This window comes from Dipodomys spectabilis, unplaced genomic scaffold (assembly GCF_019054845.1).
Source record: "Dipodomys spectabilis isolate Male_0828 unplaced genomic scaffold, ASM1905484v1 ptg000089l, whole genome shotgun sequence".
In the NCBI taxonomy this organism is placed as follows: domain Eukaryota; kingdom Metazoa; phylum Chordata; class Mammalia; order Rodentia; family Heteromyidae; genus Dipodomys; species Dipodomys spectabilis.
In genome coordinates, this window is record NW_024870766.1 from 17,013,740 (window position 1) to 17,035,000 (window position 21,261).

The window sequence follows — 21,261 nt, forward strand, 5'->3', positions numbered from 1 at the left end:
CCCAGATGTCCCTGAGCTCTTCAGCTCAAGGTGAGTGCTCTATCACTTAAGCCACAGAGCCACTTCCAGTTTTCTGGTGGTTAATTGGAGATAAGAGTCTCATGGACTTTTTACTGATCTTGCTAGCTAACAACCACTTTGGAAAGTAGTATGGAGGTTCCGCAAAAGACTCCACATAGAGCTCCCCTATGACCCAGCAATCCCACTTTTGGGCATTTACCCAAACGATCACAAACAAGACCATACTAAAGCTACTAGCACAACTATGTTTATTGCAGCATTATTTACCATAGCTAAGATATGGAACCAACCAAGATGCCCCTCAGTAAATGAATGGATCAAGAAAATGTGGTATATATACACAGTAGTATGCCTCCATCAGAAAGAATGACATTGCCCCATTTGTTAGGAAATAGAAAAAAATTATATTAAGTGAAGTAAGCCAGGCCTAAAGAAACATAGGTCCCATGGTTTCCCTTATTTGCAATAACTAATATACATCTGAAAAGCAGAAAAGGTCAGATAAGATGATGTTAAGCAAAATGAACCCCAAGATAAGGACACAAGTGGTTTTTTTTTCTTTCTTGCTATTGTTTCTAACATATTTATAAGGTACCATGTGTTTTTTTTTTTGTTGCTTGGTATGTCCCTCCCCCCATGGTATAACCCCTATTTTCACTGTATTTGATGTTGGTATAATTTGAGGAGCGGAAGGGAAAAAACAAATTGTTTAAATAGGGATACAGGCTGACTCATTGCAACAATGAGAAGTACAAGATGCTACGTGGAAAAACAATTTAGGCGGAGGGGGGACGGGAGGGGGGGATGAGTGTGAAGACGGGAAGGGTTGGTAGGGGAGGCAACAATGCTTGATAAGAAATGTACTCCTTGCTCATGTAATTGTAACCCCTCTGGACAGTATTTTCACAATAATATTAAAAAAAAAAAAAAAAGAATCTCATGGACTTTCCTGCCTGGGCTGGCTTTGAATTGTGATCCTCAGATCTCAGTCTCCTGAGTAGCTAGGATTACAGCTGTGAAACCACTGGCATCCAGCATCCATGAGACTCTTATTTCCAGTTAACTAGTCAGAAAAACTGTGGTGATATAGTTCAAGTGGCAGAGCACAAATCTTAAACAAAAAGCTCAGGACAGAGCTCAGACCCTAAATTCAATCCCAAAACCAGCATAGAAGCAAGTATGCGTGCGCATGCATATCCATATGCATATGCATACACACACACACACACACACACCCCTTAGGTTGGACTATAAAGAGAACAGAATGGACAGGCAAGCAATTGTTAATTTCACTGCATAGTTTCTCCTATTTCTATCCTTCCAAAGAAAACTACAACTAAAGCTCTACTACTGGTAGCAAGACTCCAAGTAAGACTAATCAAGTTTTCCTTCTTTGGCCAAAAAATAAATATGACTCTCTCTTCCTTGCCTAGCAAAAGATATTGTTGTAAGAGTAAATCAAAAGTTCAGAACTTGGACTGGGACATGGTTTAAGTGGTACAGTAGTTACCTAGTTTGAGGACTAGGGTTCAAACCCTAGAACTAATGGGGGATGGGGGCAGATCTCCATGGTAGACAATTGTTTGGAAGGATTTTTCAGCCAATTCTCTTTATTTACTGCTAAAATATAGTAAATACTCCTTATACTGATATTAATCTCTCATACTCTGAGAGTAGGGTTTCTTTACATAAACACTGAAAGCTATCAAAGAATTAAGGAAAGATTTGAGACTCATCCATAACATACTAGTTAGAAAAGAAAGGGGTGGTAAAAATAAATTTGCTACAGTAAAGTAACAGATACATTATATCTTAGTGAAGATTATGATATTCCTTATCACCCAAATTAACAGAACTAATGCATAAAATCCAGGATGGATATGAGGATTTGAGCACATTTAACCTAACTGACATTTTCAGAACACTGAACTCAATAATACTCTTTTAAGTGCACACAGATGGTTCACCAAAAATAACATGTAAATATACACAAAAAACAAATTTCAACAGAAAAAGACAAGTCATACAAACAATGTTCTTAGACAACATAGAATTAAATTAGAAACCATTAATAGTTAAACCCAAATTTTGGCAAGGTACTGTGATCTACACCTCTTAGCTATGCATGGAAGCATAATTAGGAGCAAGGCGGTCTGAGGCTGACTCCTATCTGAAGAATACTAAAGCAAAAAAAAGCTGGGGCCATGGCTCAAGTAGTAAAGTTCCGGCTTAGCAAGCACAAAACAAACCAAAACAGATCCAAATTTTGAAACAGGGCATATCTTTCAGAATTAAAAAATAACAAGAAATAGAGAATATTTTTCACCAGATGAAAATGAAAATTTGTCCTACCAATCTGTGAAATGCTTTTAAAGCAGTACTTACAGGAAAATTTTGAATACCTATATGAGAAAATATCTCAAATCAGTTTCCAACTAAAGAAACTAGAAAAAGAAAAGCAAATGTAACCTAAAGAGCACTAATGAAAGAAACAACGACATTAACTGGAATCATTGAAAAATTAAAAAATGATAAAAACAACAACAACAAAAAATGGTCAATTCAAACGGTGACTTTTTTTTTTGTGGTCGGTCGTGGAACTTGAACTCTGGGCTTGGGCACTGTCCCTGTGCTCTTCAGCTCAAGGTCAGCACTCTACCGCTTGAGCCACAGTGCCACTTCCAGTTTTCTAGTGGTTTATTGGAAATAGGAGTCTCACAGACTTTCCTGCCCGGGCTGGCTTTGAACCATGATCGTTAGCCTCCTGAGTAGCTAGGATTACTGGCGTGAGCCACCAGCACCCGGCCAAACGGTGGTTTTTTTTTGAGAAAATAAAAAATAATACATTTCTGATCAGGCTAATCAGGACAAAAAGAAAAAAGAAGGAAACACAAATTACCAACATAAAAACTGATGAGAGTTCTTATCACTACATATTTTACTTATATATGAATACTTTCAAACAAAAAGCCCCCAAAACTAAAATACACACCTGTATAATTATGTATCCATTTATTGTTAAAATTATATATTGTTAAAAATCCTTTTCACAAGCCAGACATCAGAGGCTCGCACCTGTAATCCTACCTACACAAGAAGCTAAGATCGAGGATCATGATTCAAAGCCAGCCCAGGCAGGGAAGACCATGAGACTCTTCCTTCAATTCATCACCAAAAGGCTAGAAGTAGAGCAAGCTGTGGTTCAAGTGGTAAAGTGCTAGCCTTGAGGGGGGGAAAAAGGTAGCAGCAGCTCAAAGACAACAACAGGCCCCAAGTTCAAGCCCCAACACCAACACTTAAGGGAAAAAAAACAAAACCTTTTCAAAAAATTGTATGGTAATGCATTCCTATAGTCCTAGCACTCAGGAGGCTTGACAGTAAATTCACAAGTCCAAGATCCTCTCTAAAAAAAAGAAAAAGGGCAAGTACTGAAGAGTAGCCCCCAAAACATTATTATTATGAAAGGAATATGATCAATTCTACACAAACTATTCCTAAAAAGCACAAGGGAAAATTCTGTGATCTTATCCTATGATGAAGTCAGAAGCATTACTTCATTCCAATTAGACAGACATAAAAACTACATACCATGTCCTTATTGTTATATTTATTTAAATGTATTTATTGTTGTGTTTATTTAAATGTATCATGTGATTTTTTGTTGTTGTTGTTGTTTCTTTTGTATGTTCTTTCCCCTATGGCATATCCCCTGTTGTCACTGTACTTGATTTTGATACCCTGCATCTTGTATATACATATGTCTAATCTGGGAAGGGGAAGGGAAATTACAAAACACTGGAACAAGGACACAGGATGACTCATTGCAACAAAGATACCCACAGGACAGTATATTGGAAACGAACTTTACAACTTTGGCCAGTGAGGGGGGTGGGGGGGGGGAGAGTGTGGGAGCTAGGGGAGGGAAGGGATAGTGGGACAACAAGAATGGGAAGTGTGGAGAGCTGCGGGAGCCGACCAAAGATGGCGCGGCCACATGGCGCGGCCACGACCAAAGATGGCGCTGGCTTCCGCCTTCTGCCTTCCCGATGGCGAGTGCTCTCTGTGAAAAACAACTCCTTATATGGCTATGGCTTGGCTGCTGGCTTGCTTCCGTGTTTGCGACCCTATTGGTATATGCCACGTGGCACCTCGGGATTGGCCATCCAGGAGGCTTATAACCGGAGTGCGGGTGCGGGGCGAGAGAGAAGCTAATAATCAAGGTTCCTGAATAAACTGCTTTGAGAAGAATCCCGGGTCGTGTCTTCCTTGCTGGTCGAGGTGGATGCGACAGGAAGGAGTAACAATAATGGACAAGTAATGTACTCATTGCCTTACTCATGTAACTGTAACCCCTCCGTACAACATCTTAACAAAAACAAAAACCAAAAAATCTACAAACCAAGATGTAAATACAAAACTTTTAACACACTCATAGTGGCTCACACCTGAAATCCCAGCTAAGACAGGATAACACATCATCAAATGAGGTTTATTCCAGGAATGTGAACTTGGCTTAATATTCAAAACCCAATCATTATTAATTCACCATAATTAATATTTTTAAATCCTATGATCAGCTCAGGAGATACATGAAAAAATAATGGTATCAAACACTTACTGCTGATCACAGTTCTCAAAAAAAAAAAAAAACAAAAAGACAGGAAGGGAAGAACATTCAGGGGAAACCTATGGATAACAGTAGACTTGATGAAAAATTCAATTCTTACCTTATGAGCAGAAATAAGATGAGGGTGCCTGATCCCAGGACTGTTAGCCAACATTGTACAGAAAGTTCTAGCCAGTTTAATATCTCTCTCTCTCTCTCTCTCTCTCTCTCTCTCTCTCTCTCTCTCTCTCTCACACACACACACACACACACACTCACACACAAATACACACACCTGGGCAGCAAGAATATGATTTTATTTCTGTGCATACTTTGAACAAAGGCACTGATCTACGTTATCTTTGAAAGACTTTTCTAGTGAACAACCTTGGAGAAACATCTTTCTCTGGGGAAGAAGCAGGATCTTTCTCTGTGGTTTTTTGTTTGTTTGTTTGTTTTTTGAGTTTTCCTTTGGTTACATATTGAAAGCAAAGGTGAGCTGGACTTACAAAACGGATAGGGGTGAGGAAGGAAGAGGGGGCATGGCTGGGGTTGGAGAGGGAGGCAAGCCCTCCTCAGCCCCTCCACCCCAAGGAACACATGTCTATGTGGGGTGGCAGTCCCTCAGTCTCATCTCTCCCACCCCCCACAGCACCAAACAAAAGCAGCACCTCTCCCAGGGGCCTTTCAGTGGTTTTCAGCAGTCCTATGGCTCAGGGGGCCATGGGGTGGGGGAGGTGGCCCATCAATCTCAGGTGGACAGGATGATCTACTGTTTTGAAAAAAAAAAAAAAAGAAAGAAACTTTCCCAAGCAGCTCCTGAAGTATCTCTCTTGTAGGTCCTAATTTTAAAAATCAGGGTTTTATAAGAGTTCTTCAGATGTGACACAAACCACTGTACAAACATCCTTATTAGATTAATTATGCAAGGGTACTAATAAAACCATGAAGATCAAGCTGCATGAAGTGTTCTGAATAAGAGTCCTTTTCTCTAACCCAGGAATCTCATGGCTTCTACAAACATCTATAAAGAATACTGTGGCAAATTAACACTACATGGCAAAGAGGGTAAAATCTAAGAAGTTCTTGATTCTTGATAAACCTATCTTTGGTACCAAAACAAAACAAAAAAAAAAACTTTTTCTTTGTCTTACAAAAATTACTAATGAGATTTTCATGACTGTCCCAAAACATCTACATTTCCTTTCTTCATTAATTACTAAGAATCCCAAAAGCAAATTAGTAACATTCTCTTAAACTGTACAGATCACTAATAAACCCTTATGCATTACCCTTTACCTCACCTTCTTTATCTATTTACCTATTATATGCATTAATTTTTTTGGGGGGGGTCCGGTTGTGGGGACTGAACTCTGGGCCTGGGCGCTGTCCCTCAGCTCTTCAGCTCAAGGCTAGTGCTCTACCACTTGAGCCACAGCGCCACTTCCGGCTTTTTTCTTTTTGCTTATGTGGTGCTGAGGAATCAAACCCAGGGCCTCATGCATGCAAGGCAAGCGCTCTACCACTGAGCCACCTTCCCAGCCCTATTATATGTATTAATTTTTAAATGCATATGAAAACAGTTTTATAATAGAAAACATATTCATGCCAGGCACACTGATGGCTCAACACCTGTAATCCTAGCTACCTACCCAGGAAGCTGAGAGCTAAGGATCATAGTTCAAAAATCAGCCTGGGCAGAAAAGTCAATGAAATTTTATCTCCAATTAACCACCAAAAGGCTGGAAGTAGAGCTACCGCTCAAATGATAAGAGTGCTATCCTTGAGCACAAAAGCTCAGGGACAGTGTCTAAACAATGAGTTCTGGCCCAAGACTGGAACCAAAAAAAGAAAACATGCTTACAGTAAAATACATGATGTTATTTGATACTAAGAAAGAAAATAAGAATGTTACACAGGGATCAGACTGTAAAAAGCTCTGAGAATGGGGCAAGTTTGAATGTTGCTATTTGTGTAATAAATTTAACAAAGTATATTCTTAGAAGATTTTCCTCTATTTTTGTTGTGATCAGACAAGAAAAAATAAGCTAATAATCTAAGTATATCCCAAAGAATACAATTAAATAATACCACAAAAGAACTACATAATTGGAAAAGGTATCTGTAGGATCCTGGACAAAGCTACTATGGCATTTACAAACAATTAAAGGTTAAAGTGCATTAAACAGCTCCATATTTTTACAAAGTTAGGCTCAGATTCAACACAAAGTTAAATAAATATAAGGTTTCTTTTGCTTTTATAATCAATAATCTATCACGTCATTACAGTGCTATTTCATAGTTGCAGAAAAAAATTCCTAAATTATACTGATATAGTCATTTCGTTTTCTAAAGTCTCTCAAAAATGATAGATTCCCCACAAAAGAAATAAGAGCTACATTGTAAAGCAAACTATTATCTAAAATCTTAATCTACATTTTAGAGCCTACAACACACCAAGATTATTTCTCAATTCCATAAAGTGCTTTAGAATATATTTTAAATGGGGAAAGGGTAAGAGGGACACAGTAGCTAACATCAGATCATAAATGACTAATGGTTGTTTTTAAGTGACCTCATCTAGACATTTACTTGACTTATTGAACCAAAAGCAGCTTTCATTCTTCCCAAAGTAGACCCCATACATAGTAACCAAGCATCTGAGTCTTAGTCAATTAAAGGCCTAAAGCTATCAGAACATGACCATATATATCCAATCAAAACTTGTTTTATATTTCCTTTTCCCTAACTCTAAATATGACCTGCATATGTGCCACTTTGAAAGCTATGGCTACTTGGAAGACTGAAATCAGCAAGATCAAAAAATGAAAATAAAAAATTAAGTTGCAAGCTGGGAACTGGTGGTTCATGTATATGATGCTATTTAGGAAGGTGAGATCTGAGGTTTAAGGTTTGAAGCTAGCCTGAGCAAGAAACAGAATCATCTCCAATTAACTACCAAAAAGCCAGAAGTAGAGCTGTGGCTCAAGTGGCAGAGTACTAGCCTTGAGCAAAAAAGCTTAAGGACAGGTCCCAGGCCCTGAGTTCAAGCCCCATGACCAACAAAAAAAAAAATACTATATTCTAAACTATCATATAAAGAAACCCTCAGATATTCTAAGCATGAGAAAAGACAAAGATCTTAGAGACAAATCATTAGAAATGAATGAGTAAAAGGTGAAAAATAAAACTCATTTTTAGCCTCATCCTTAAGCCTCACCTACTTCTATACTCTAAGACTAATTAGTGCTTTCCAGTTTAAACATCATCAAAAACTCAAATGAATGATCAACTTGTATATATACCTGTGTCTGCACCCTAAAAGAACAATTTTGACATACTAAGAGCTCATAATCTATGCCAGATGAAAATAACCAGTCTATACCTCTTAACCCATGTACTAGAGATTCAGATGGAGAGTAGACCGTGTGGTGGAGGATATTTGCTGAAGGTGGGATTCCTGAAGAGTGCTTCCTATATGTCAACCTAATATCCTAGTTACAGCAACAAAAATCAAAAGAGTAAAATATTTTGTCATTTAACATGTGTCTTTCCAAGCCAAGAAATGCAAATTAAGTGGAGCTTGGGGAATATGTGTATCTTACCTTTCTAAACTGTCCCTGTAACTTTTTTTTTTAAGCATAAATTGGGCTGGGAATATGGCTTAGTCATAGAGTGCTTGCCTAGCATGCATGAAGTCCTGGGTTCAATTCCTAAGTACCACATAAACAGAAAAAGCTGGAAGTGGTGCTGTGGTTCAAGCGGTAGCTTTGAGCAAAAGAAGCTCAGAGACAGTGCTTAGGCCCTGAATTTAAGCCCCAGGACTGACAAAAAAAAAAAAAAGGAGCATAAATTACTAGGTTCATAACCCTAGCTAGGCAAAATGCTATGGGATGACCTACTCTTCTTCTAAGGAGGGCAATGATTCTGTGTAGGTACTTCCACCTATGGGAAGATTAGGTTAGAATACTAGCTTAGTTCTTACACTTCCTTAATGAAGTAACTTCCTTTTCTTCTTAGCAGATAATCAATTTTACATTATTCCTTAAGCAAGACATGAAAGAGCTATAGGCATTAGATAAGTAAGTGATAAATTACCAAGAAACTTCAGACCCAAAGATTCATCATTGCTTTAAGGTTTATTTATATATGCATTTGCTTCCATCTACTCTTTATACTACAAGAAATCTGATTCATATGTTTTAAATTTTGTAGCAAATAAACTAGTCAGAAGTTCAAAAATCCAGGTAATTAAAAATCCAAATGGATGAATAACAGAGGCAGCCAAATGAACATAGCAACTCTCTCTTATCTTAGACTAGACTTAGTATAAGTAGTATAGACTTTCTTTCTCAGTAGAGACTGGACTCTCTAAAAGTGTGGCATCAATTTACACCATCGTCAATATTCATCATACAACATATGTTTGTCCTTCAGGAGTTTAACAATATATTTTTTTGGTCTTTTTTTTTTCTTTTTTCTTTTTTTTTTTTTTGCCAGTCCTGGGGTTTGAACTCAGGACCTTGGCACTGTTTCTGAGCTTCTTTTGCTCAAGGCTAGCACTCTACCACTTGAGCCACAGCACCACTTCTGGCTTTTTCTGTTTATATGGTACTGAGGATCGAACCCAGGCTTCAGGCATGCTAGGCAAGCACTCTATGACTAAGCCATATTCCCAGCCCCTATTTTTTGGTCTTAAAGAATCAATACAACCATATTCCCAGCCCCTATTTTTTGGTCTTAAAGAATCAATACAAGACTCATTACCTGATTTAAGTAACTGTAACCCCTCACCTTTATTAACAATTTTTTAAAAGAAAAAAAGAATCAAGAATATTCCACTTGAATAATCTCTGACTTCTGTAATATCACAGCTGTAAGCAAGTAACTATGCCACACAATAGCAGAAGCCACAGAAAATTTCTTTTTCATGAAGTATAATACCAGGAAAAGTCTCTCTGCAAACAAATGTAGATGCTTTCTTTCCACAGGCAATTAGTACTATGTAATTGAATTTAGCCATTGCCAGAAAGGTCAAAGTCGAATACAAGATATAACAGGATCCCACCTTGGTTTGGAGTTTGGTACCTTTTTGTTCCTAGAACCTTCTGAGGTGGTTTATTATGTTCCTTATCTTTAATTATACCAGATTAAATTGTTTTGAAAATATCCAGGGTATGTAGGTACATGTGTACATATTTCCTATCTCAATTTTCCATTTCCTACATTTTCTGATATCATTTTATAGTCAATGAACAAGTAGGCTAATTTAATAAACACTCCCTTTATTTATTAAAATTTTAATTTAATTATCTTAATTTATTAAATCATTATTAAATTTAATAATAAGCTCTCCTTGTCCATTCTCCACAAAAATTATTGAGTGACCCCATGAGAACAGGAATCTCACACTGCCACACAATGATTATCACCTTTGCAGTAATCCACAGGGTCCTCCTGTTCCTCATCATCTGATCCCAGGATCTCCTCCTCTGGCTCTGGGGGTGTTGGGTCTGGCAGCGGAGGTGGTGGTGGCGGTGGTGGTGGTGGAGGAGGAGGAACTAAAGGAGCTTTCTGTTGAGGCTCCGGCCTGAAATGGCAAGAAAATTTCTACTTACTCATAAATATCGGATTACAAACACATCTGAGTGTTTTTTAATATGGGAAAAAATTAAATTTACCAAACACAAACAACAAATGCTAATTAATCTCATTCCACCCATTCTACCTGAATTCAAATCATGTTTTATCATACAAGTCAGAGGGGGAAAACTAGTCTTATTAACTATGGCATAGGTTTATAGTCATCTTTTCACTCAGAGCTACAATATTTCTTAAGCCCTAACAATACTATGAGACTTTAGTGAAATGAAAGACTATGCCAAAATGTACAGCTCTATTAGTTAGAAAGCATCCCATAGGAATTAGAAAAAGCCCAAACTTCCCTCAACTTATAAAGAGGTATGCCTTCTCTTGTTTGAAAAATTAGCATTTCCTTCCCAAACAAAAAGTAGGAGATTAGGTTTCTAATAACTCGGAAAAAGTGATTAACATATATTGTACCTAATGTGTAGTATTTTAATTTAATAATTCAGCTATGTATCAACCTTGCTTCAAAAACACTGCCTGAAGGCTGGGGATACAACTCAGTTGTAAAGCATTTGCCTAGCATGTGCAAAACAGTGGGTTTGATTCCCAGCACTTCAAGAAAACAAAACAAAAACACAAATTAAGAAAATATGAACACTGGGGCTGGGAAGGTGGCTCAGTGGTAGAATGCTTGCCTTGCATGCATGAGGCCCTGGGTTCGATTCCTCAGCACCATATAAGCAAAAAGAAAAAGCCGGAAGTGGCGCTGTGGCTCAAGTGGTAGAGTGCTAGCCTTGAGCTGAAGAGCTGAGGGACAGTGTCCAGGCCCAGAGTTCAGGCCCCACAACCGGACCCAAAAAAAAAAAAAAAAGAAAATATGAACACTGCCAAAACAAGAAATTGAGGACAAAAGCAACTGTCAATCAAACACAAATACAATCTATGCACTCCACATGATTTGCAAAGGTCATTACAATCTGTCCTAAAAAAAAAAAAAAAAAAGATTAAATGGTGTTTAGTGTACTCCTTTGCAAAGGACAGAAAAATCTACGCCATCAGAAAAAAAGCACTTGGAGGATCAAAGATGCAAATTTCATGGTATGTAATAACCCACATACATACTAACTACAATTGCATGGGTTCCTATTCAGACAATGGGATGCTATAGAATCAAGCTTGCATTTACTATAAAAGTTAATTACTATTTCTAACTATGACTCCATCGGGAAAACATAAACCTAGTGTCTCAACTTGGATGCCAGAAGCCCATCTGGCTCAAAAGCAGCACTTCCTGATGGTACCACTACTGCTCTCCCTGCACCAGCGCCAGCAGTATAGGTAAAAAGTGAAGCAGGAAAAAATAAGTTGTGACGGGGCAAGGACATTGGGCTGATGAGGTTGTTTTGAGGAGGCAGTATTAGTAGGACGAAATGGGGGGTTCCGTAGTTGCAGGAAGCAAGGAGATTCCAAGTGGCATCAATATAGAGATCATGTGCCACATTTTGCCTGCTCAGATATATTTTCTAAAAGCATCTAAATTTCCTTTGAAGTCAGAACTGCTTCTTGTGCAATGGAAATATGAGTGCCCATCTTTCTTCTCTTCAGTGCAGCACAGTATAGAGCACACAGCCAAAGCTTGCTTACCAGCCTTAAAACCCTGACAAGGTTGGCTGGCAGAGGAGGGGATATATGCTCATGCTTGGCTACTCTGAAGGACCAGAGGAACTTCCCTGACCACTGCCCTAAATTGGAGCTCAAAACCCTTACCAAATTTGAAATTCTCAATAGCCATTATTATGCTGATTTTAGTATGTGTTAACTGCAGCTAAAGTAGGTGGCAAGCCATCAGAAACCCAAACTGACAAAATTGAAGAAAGAGGAGAAAGTTGAAAGGTACAAAAATACTAAGCTATAAGAAAAGAGGACGAATTCCCATAACATGAAAACTGAAAGGCAAATTCTAGCAGGAATAAACAATAGTTAGAAGTAAAACAATGACTTATATTGATCTCAAAGTCACAGCTCCCTAGGTAATAGACATTAAGAGTGTGATATGGATAGCATTCTGAGATAGCATCAGTCATAACTGCACACTAAAAGGGTAAAATAAGCACAAAGACACATCACTTCCATAAGACATTAAAAAATCCCAACAGGAATTACGAGAAGGGCAACAATCTGGCAGGTATATGATCATTTTCCTTTAAACAGATATGACCTGACAGAAGTCGAACAGTGGCCAGGTTATAAGGGAGTTTTGCAGAGTAGACACGAGAGGAACTGCCGACTCAATCTTCCCCTGAGTAAAGAGAGATGGGTCTGAAAAGCATGCGTTACCATTCTTTATGTGTGTAACCAAAGTCTACACAATAACTTTGCTCAGAGATACTTTGAAATCTGGCTATTTCTTCCTAACCCAGAAATTTTCCATTAAAAAAAACAACAACAGCCGGGCGCCAGTGGCTCACGCCTGTAATCCCAGCTACTCAGGAGGCTGAGATCTGAGGATCGTGGTTCAAAGCCAGCCCAGGCAGGAAAGTCCAATAAACCACCAGAAAACTGGAAGTGGTGCTGTGTGGCTCAAGCAGTAGAGCGCTCGCCTTGAGCTGAAGAGCTGAGGGACAGCACCCAAGCCCAGAGTTCAAGCCCTACAACCGACCAAAAGACAAAAAAACAAAACAAAACAAAAATCTAAATTTAAAACATTCTTCATTCATTATAGAAACCTGCTAATGGGGGGGGGGGGGGGGGGGGGGGAGGGAGACGGTGGTTGCTCTAGAGTATAATGCTTGGTATTACTAACACTTAAGCCAAGTAATTCATTGCTATAGGGACTACTTGGTGTACTGTAGAATACTTGGCATTTAGCCAATACATCCTTGGCCTTTAGCTACTGTGTGTCAGTAGCACCCTCCCCTCAAGTTGTGATCTAAAAGACAAAAAATGCAAATTATTTCCTAGGGAATTACTGCACTACTAGTATTTTCTTTTTTTTTTTTTTTCCTTTTTTTTAAATTGTAAAAACACCGTACAGAGGGGTTACAATTACATGGGGAAGGTAATGAGTACATTTCTTATCAAGCATTGTTGCCTCCTCCTTTGTTTCCCTTTCCCATTCCTTCCCATCCCCCCGCCCCCACTACTAGTATTTTCTATATAGCAGCTTGATGAATGGTTTGTATCTGTGAATAGGAACAACAAACCAATTTTCACTGTCCATTTTCTCTCAATTTGAGGCACTCAGGTACCTTCGTTATAATTTGGGCTTTCATTTATTTTTTACCCAACCACTGATCTGCCCACATCATATAACAAAATTCCTAGATACTTTGCATCTTCCAGTGAGGACTACAGTGAACAGGCAAGTAGAAAGCTTCTCAAAAGTCACTTTTAGCCAGTGTTTCAGGCACTGGTGTTTCATTCCTGTAATCCTAGCTACTCAGGACGCTGAGATCTGAGAATTGCAGTTCAAAGCTAGCAGTAAAGTCCGTGAGACTCTCATTCCTAGTAAATCATCAGAAAACCGGAAGTGGTGCTGTGGCTCAAGTGGTAGAGTGCTTGCCTTGAGCTGAGGAGCTAAGGAATAGCGTCCAGAGCTCAAGTCCCAGGACACACACACACACACACACACACACACACACACACACACACACACACACACACACCACACCACACACACACACACACACACACACACACACACACACACCAGTTCTACCAAGTTAAAAGGTTAAGTAAGGATACCACAATGCACAGAAAGGTATAGTTAAGTTAATGTAATAGTTCAACATCTACTTTATCTAAACAACATGTACTGTGCTGAACAATACAGTGGTTATAGGACACAGAAAGGTACTGAACACATAAAATGTGGCAAGTTCAAAGAGACATGTGTTTTACATTTAAAATATTTGATTTTATACTTGATTTCCAAGGCTTAATACAAAAAAATGGTAAAAATATTAATAATCTTGCATTTATCAGGTTCGTTTTTATACATGAGTTAAAGTATATTACCGACCTTAATTTCTCTTTAACTCTTTTTACCTTTTTTTAAATGTGGCTACTTTTAAGAAGACTTAAGCTGTATTTCTACTGAACAGTATTACTTTAGACCTTCTGGGAAATATGGTGCAGATCTATGTGACTGCCTTAGGAGAAAAATGCTATTATGAACTATATGGGGTAGCAATTTGGCCTCATATTCAAAGTCCCTCATGTTCACACAAAATCATATTCCTATGAATGCATATTGTTTTTTCTAATATATCTTAAATGACTTACTTCATAACAATTGATACCAATCCTCAAATCATTATGCTCTTTATAGCAAGTAACTGTAGATATGACTCTTTTTCAAGCCATTCAAATCCTGTTATGACCTAAAATGTAGAAAAGCATAAGTTTCTCTTAGGGGCAGGCATATAGATCTGTGCTAGCCTCTCCTGGAAGATAGCTTCTTCTTTTTTATTTATTTTTTATTGTGAAAATACTGTACAGAGGGGTTACAATTACATTGGCAAGATAATGAGTACATTTCTTTTTTTTGTTTTTGTTTTTTGTTTTTGTCGGTCCTGCGGCTTGAACTCTGGGCCTGAACGCTGTCCCTCAGCTCTTCAGCTCCAGGCTAGTGCTCTACCACTTGAACTACAAAGCCACTTCTGTTTTTCTGGTGTTTTATTGGAGATAAGAGTTTCACGGACTTTCCTGCCAGAGTTGGCTTTGAACTTCGATCCTCAGAGCTCAGCCTCCTGAGTAGCTAGGATTACAGGCATGAGCCACCAGAGCTGTCTATGAGTACATTTCTTATCAAGCATTGTAGCCTCCTCCTTTGTTAGAAGATAGCTTCTTCTAAAGTACTACAAAGCCTTGTTAAAGCTCAACTGAGGGCTGGGAAGGTGGCTCAGTGGTAGAGCACTTGCCTTGCATGCATGAGGCCCTGGGTTCGATTCCTCAGCATCACATAAGCAAAAAGAAAAAAGCCGGAAGTGACACTGTGGCTCAAGTGGTAGAATGCTAGCCTTGAGCTGAAGAGCTGAGGGACAGCACCCAGGCCCAGAGTTCAGGCCACAACCGGACTCAAAAAAAAAAAAAAAAAAAAAAAAGCTCAACTGAATTTTAGACTCTAAAGGGTCAAGAAGCAACAAGTTACCTCACTATATACATAATCATGAATCAAACATCAACAGATTTCAAAAAGGTATTAACTTCCAATTATCTTAAAGAAAACCTTCAAAAAGCTATTTCAGGGGCCAGCCACTGTGGCACATGCCTGCAACTATTCAGAAGGCAGATCTTGGGGGGATTTAAGTTTCAAGACAGTGAAACAAAAAGTTAACAAGACTCCATATCTCAACTATTAAATCAGGCAACTACATGGGAGGAGTAAGTAGGAGAATCATGGTGCAGTCTGGCCCTGAAAAGACAAAAGCCCCAACAGAAAAATCTCATCAAAAGAACTAGTGGCATAACTCAAATGATAAAGCACCTGTCCTAACAAGGGACAAGACCCAGAGTTCAAATCTTAATATTGCCAAAAAATGAAGGTAGGCATCTTCTCACATACATATATAAATATTAGCTGAAAGTGGATGAAGGACTTAAAAACTCTCAGAGGAAAAAAATGAAATAATTTTCATGATCTTAAGTTAGGGGATGCTTCTTATATACAATATCAAAAGCATAAACAATAAAAAATAAATTGGGACTTCATTGCAAAAACTTTTATATTTCAAAAAACACCATCAAGAAAATAAAAAGTCTACTGAACAGAAGGAAACTAAGAAGGGACTTGTATCCTTTATATATATTCTTGGTACAATTAAAAAAATACAAAGACAAATAAAATTGAAAACGTACAAAAAGGCTGGGAATGTAGCTCAATGATAGAACACTTTCCTATCATGCTCAAGGAAATGGTTTCAGTCCTTAGAACTATAAAACAAAACAAAAAAGTAAGTGACCGAAATTTCATATACAGGATATATAAATGATCAAAACACAAAAGATTCAACTCACTAGGGAAAAGGAAATCAAAACCAAAATGAGATACCATTTCATACTTGCCTATAATCAAAAAGCCAGAAAATAACAAATATTGGGGAGGATGAAGAAACTGGACTCCTCATACACTGCTGTTGGAATATGAAGTATTGAGCAGCTATTTTGCAAGAGTCTGGAACTCCTCTACAAGTTAAATACAGAGCTACCATATGACCCAGAAATTCTATTTCTAGATCTTATCCATGAGATTTCTTAGTAGCACTTTAGTCATAATAAACAAAAGACAGAAAGAACATAAGCAGCCATATAAAACGTATTATCCTTAAAATAATAATAAAATATTGATACATATTGCAATATGTGTGACTCTTAAAAACATTATGCTGAGTTACCTGGATGCTGATGACTCACGCCTGTAAGGCTAAGACCTAGAGGATCATAGTTTAAAAAACTAGTCAGGCCAGAAAGGTCTTTTTTAGCCCAGGCATAAATGTGAGCTTCCCATCTCAAAAATTAACATCATCAATAACAACAACAAAAAACAACCTGGAAGTAGATGCTTCAATAGCAATTCGTTAGATAGCTGGATGGATGGGTGAATAGATAATGTAGAATTAATTATGATCTCAAGGGTAAGATGTAGAGCCAGGTGGCTCATGTCTGTCATCCTATCTACATGGAAGGATAAGATCATGAGGCTCCAGTTTCCAGGCCAATTAGGGAAGAAAAGTCCCTAAGACATCATTTCAATAGAAGAAACTAGCATAGTAGGGTACATTTGTCATCCTAGGTATGGTGGGACACAAATGAACATAAGAATCTCTATCCAGGCACTTAACTCAAATAGGAAGCAAGACCTTTTTTCAAAATGATCTCAAAATGGAAAAGTAGGAGCCAGGTGCTGATGGCTCATGCTTGTAATCCTAGCTACTGAAGAACATGAGAGCTAAGGATCACGGTTTAAAGCTAACCTAAGCAAGAAAGTTCATAAAACTCTTCAATTAACCAAAAATAAAAATAAGAATTGAAAAGCTGGAAGTGGAACTGTGTCTCAAGTGATAGAACACTAACCTTGAGCAAAAAAGCTTAGGGACAGTGCCTGGCCTTGAGTTCAAGCCCTCGCCCACCCCCCTCCAAAAAAAAAAAAAAAAAATCAATGCAAAGAGGCTGAGGTTGTGCCTCTGTCCTTGGCTGGCTTTAAATCTGGATCCTGAGATTTCAGCCTCCTGAGTAGCTAGGATTATAATAAGCACAAGCCACCAGTGTCCTGCTCTCCTACTAGTGAAATAGTACACTAGGCTAGGAGAATTATAGACACCTGCTTAGGAAGTTCAGGGTTCTGAGATCAAACCCCAATATGTGGGGAAGGGGAAATGGTGCTACCATTCACATGAATAGACAACAGAAAAGAGGGGCTCAAAGAAGATAAAGAGAAAAGTAACTTTTGGGCTGGGGGCATGGTTCAAGGGTAGAGAGCCTGCCACACATGCACAGTTCCTCAGTTCAAACCCCAGTACTGAAAAAAGAAAAAAGAACAAAAGAAAACAAGAAAAATAACTTCTGCTTTTATTCATCTGAGTCTGAGCAGCAAATAGAAGCCTCAGCAGCACAGAATACAAGGGAGATTGGTTAATAGAAGGTATAATATTAAAAAATAATACTAGCTATATGTTGATGGTCTCTGCTGTAATTCAAATAAAAGCAGAGACCATCAACACATCAGCCTAAAGGCTTTCCAAGCAGGTCAGACTCTCAAAAGAAACTGAAGAATAAAGGGGCAAAGGGTACAACCTAGTTCAGAGCCAAAATACAAGATTCAAGTCACCAAGGGTCTAGATTCCTGACTCCTGATCTATAGGCAATGACCTTTATTATAAACATCAATGTAATTTTATAACATTCAAATACAGACTTCAGGGGATAGGGAGGTAGCCCAGTGCTAGAGCATATGCTTATTTGGCATTCACAAAGCCCTAAGTTGTTGTTTTTTTCTCTAGCTACAATAAAGCAGGTATTTCAGAGAAAAAAAACCTTAACCCCAGGTAAGCGTATCTTTTATATTAGGATAAAAACTGTATGAAGTAAGAACTAGAAAACTAAAAACCTCATATGCTTTTCTATTTAAAAGCTTGTAAGCAATGTGAAGGCTGGGTACAGAAGGCTACCAAAATGCTGCCAAAAATGAAGCATTTAATAAGATATACACTGGTGAAATCTGCAATAGCCACTGATTGTTTCATGCTTCTCATAGGAAATTATGGAAAATATATCAGTTTGAACAAAATTTCAAACCCTAAATCTAATGGCATCTACAATTACTAAAATTCAAGTGTAAATCAACAGTCTATCCCCTGGAAGTAATTTACAGGAAATAAATAAAAAGTGTTACACAATGTAGAAGCTAATAACCACATAAAAATTAGTAAAATAAACAATCTAGTTTTTTTTCCTCAATTCAAGTGCTCAAGAGTCACTGGTGGTAACTGCACAGAAGGGGCAGAGCAGAACATTTCTGTAACCAGAGAAAGTTATACTGGAAAGCACTGCTTTGAGCCTCATCCAGCATATCATTACTTATATTAATAACTATAAAGAGCATTTAAAACACTTTTCTATACACCTTTAAGTAACAGTAAAATTATTTTTTAAATAGGATATAATAATTTCCAATTAAATGGATAATTACAATATTTGAGCACTCTGGCTCGGCACATTTCTTTATTGAAATTTACCTTACACACACACACACACACACACACACACACACACACACACACACACACACACACACACACACTTACTCTGGCTATATAAAGTATATACTTACTTTGTCTATAAATAGCAATGTACTAGAACCCAAATGTCCATCAATATGTACCAAATTTGTCAACTACATTATAATAGGTCAAAACATATATACAATTACAACTATACCAAAAAGAATGAGGCAAATGATATTAAGGAAAAATTACATTCACAATTACATCAAAAGGAAAAAAGTACTTAGAAATAAGTTTAACATTTTCAACATTGTTGAAATTAAATGCCACCTAAATAAAAGCATGTCTAATTTCATGAATTGGAGAATCAATAGTTAAGACAGCAATAAGTCCCAATTAATCTGCATATTGACTATAAATATCTTTTTTACTGTGATTAAGTGATTACATAAATTTCTCAAATTTTATAGTATTGTGAGATAACCTTCAGGGGCAAATTGTCATTATCGTGGTCTATAAAGTTTGTGAATTCTATGAGCTTTGACAATAAAGCTATTTCTTCCACATCAGGTGATAGGTTTTGAATATAAATATCTTTGAAGAAATTGACCAATCATTCTTAAAATTTCCTATGAAAATGCCAAGTTCCAGACTTAACAAGTAATCTTGAAAGACAAAATGAGAAGATCCACAATTCCCAATTATTATACTTATTACAAATCTACAATCAAGACAGTGTATTAGCCAGGCATCAGTGGCTCATGTCTATAACCATACCCCCCTGTACAGTATTTTCACAATAAGAAAAAAAATCGTAGCTTCTCATAAGGCTGACATGTAGAGAATTGCAGTTGGAAGCCAGCCACAATAGATAAGGCCAAAAGTCTCTGTCTCCAGAATATTCATCAAAAAGCTGGGTTAGAGGCTTGGCTCAAACAGTAGCATGCCAGCTATGAGTGAGTGAGCAAGCAAGCATGAGGACTTTGAATTCAAGCACCAGTACCACACAAATGCACATGCACCCGCACAAAGATGATGTGTTACTAAAATAGGAATGGACAGAAAATGATGCACTAGGCCAGGTGCCAGTGTTTTATGCCTATAATCCTAGCTACTCAAGAGGCTGAGATCTGAGGATTTCAGTTTGAGGCCAGCCCAGGCAGAAAAGTCCCTGTGAGAGTCTTTCCTCCAATTAATCACTCAAAAACTGGAAGTGGCACTGTGGCTCAAAGTGGTAGAGTTCTAGCCTTGAGTCGGTCCATGACCAAAACAACAACAACAAAAAAAAAAAGTAAAAGAAAGAAAATGAGGCAATATAATTGGAGTTCTTTAACTCTAATTAATTTATAATAAACTGACTTTCAACAGAGTACTAATCATTCAACTGAGAAAGAACAGTCTGGAAAATGATAATGGGATTACACACACAAAAGAAAAATGCTGAAAACTTACAATGGGTCAAAATTCTAAATATATAAATTAAAACAATAAAACTCCTCTGGCAACAGCAGCAAATGAGAAGTCTTATTAAGGAAAATATATATAAACACCTTCAAAGATGTTCAAGCACATTAATATTATTTTGGCAGGATTGGCAAATTTTTAGAAATTGGTAGACTCCTAAAAGAACCATCAGGGGAAAAAAGGAAATTTTTCAAGGAAATAAGGATTCTGGAAACATCAAATCTAATTCCAATGGAAGAAGCTTAAGAACAAACTAAGAGATTACTATTCTAGTCAAGACTAGACCTAGAAAGACTGGTACTTCTTCAGAAGAGAACAAAGGGAAATTTCCCCTTGAAACTGCAATGTCATACTTCCCCTCTGAAGAGTTTAGCATTTGAATTTGCAATAGCTCCTTAGTCTTGGAAAGCCCTAAGACAAAAAAATTTAGAGTGATTGGGTTAGTGGCATTTAGGATGCCTAGAGGAAGTAAAAACAAATCCAAACACAGCCTCAATCTGGACTCTCAGGGAAACTCAGCAATTACAATCTAGAAAATGTGAGTTAACATATTTTAAAATCAAGTAAACAAGAAAACCACACTTATGAGCAAGCCAAAAGAAATCACAGAAAAATTAAACTTCAGATACTAATATTACAAAACAAACTATAGTTAAGTATAGTGGTCCTTTGACATGAACAGGGGATTAGTTTTAGGAGACGTACAAGTTTCGGAAAGGGGACACTATAAGTCCTTTATATTAAATGACATAGTATTCAAATGTAATCTACTCACATCCTCTCATATTTTATTTTTTTCTTTTTGTGATCCTGGGGCTTAAACTCTGGGACTGGGCTCTGTCTCTGAGCTTCTTTTGT

The 21,261-nt window shown here is 37.6% G+C and overlaps 1 protein-coding gene across 8 annotated transcripts in view; it reads right to left on the reverse strand.

Moving 5' to 3' along the window:
• The window catches only part of Srpk2 (SRSF protein kinase 2), a 191,573-nt gene that overhangs the window by 53,260 nt on the left and 117,052 nt on the right, over positions 1-21,261 (reverse strand). For all 8 annotated transcript variants that reach the window (XM_042684502.1, XM_042684505.1, XM_042684501.1 and 5 more), the window contains one exon: positions 10,060-10,217. In XM_042684502.1, coding sequence (XP_042540436.1) covers positions 10,060-10,217 — 158 coding nt within the window. The remainder of the gene's footprint in view (positions 1-10,059; positions 10,218-21,261) is intronic.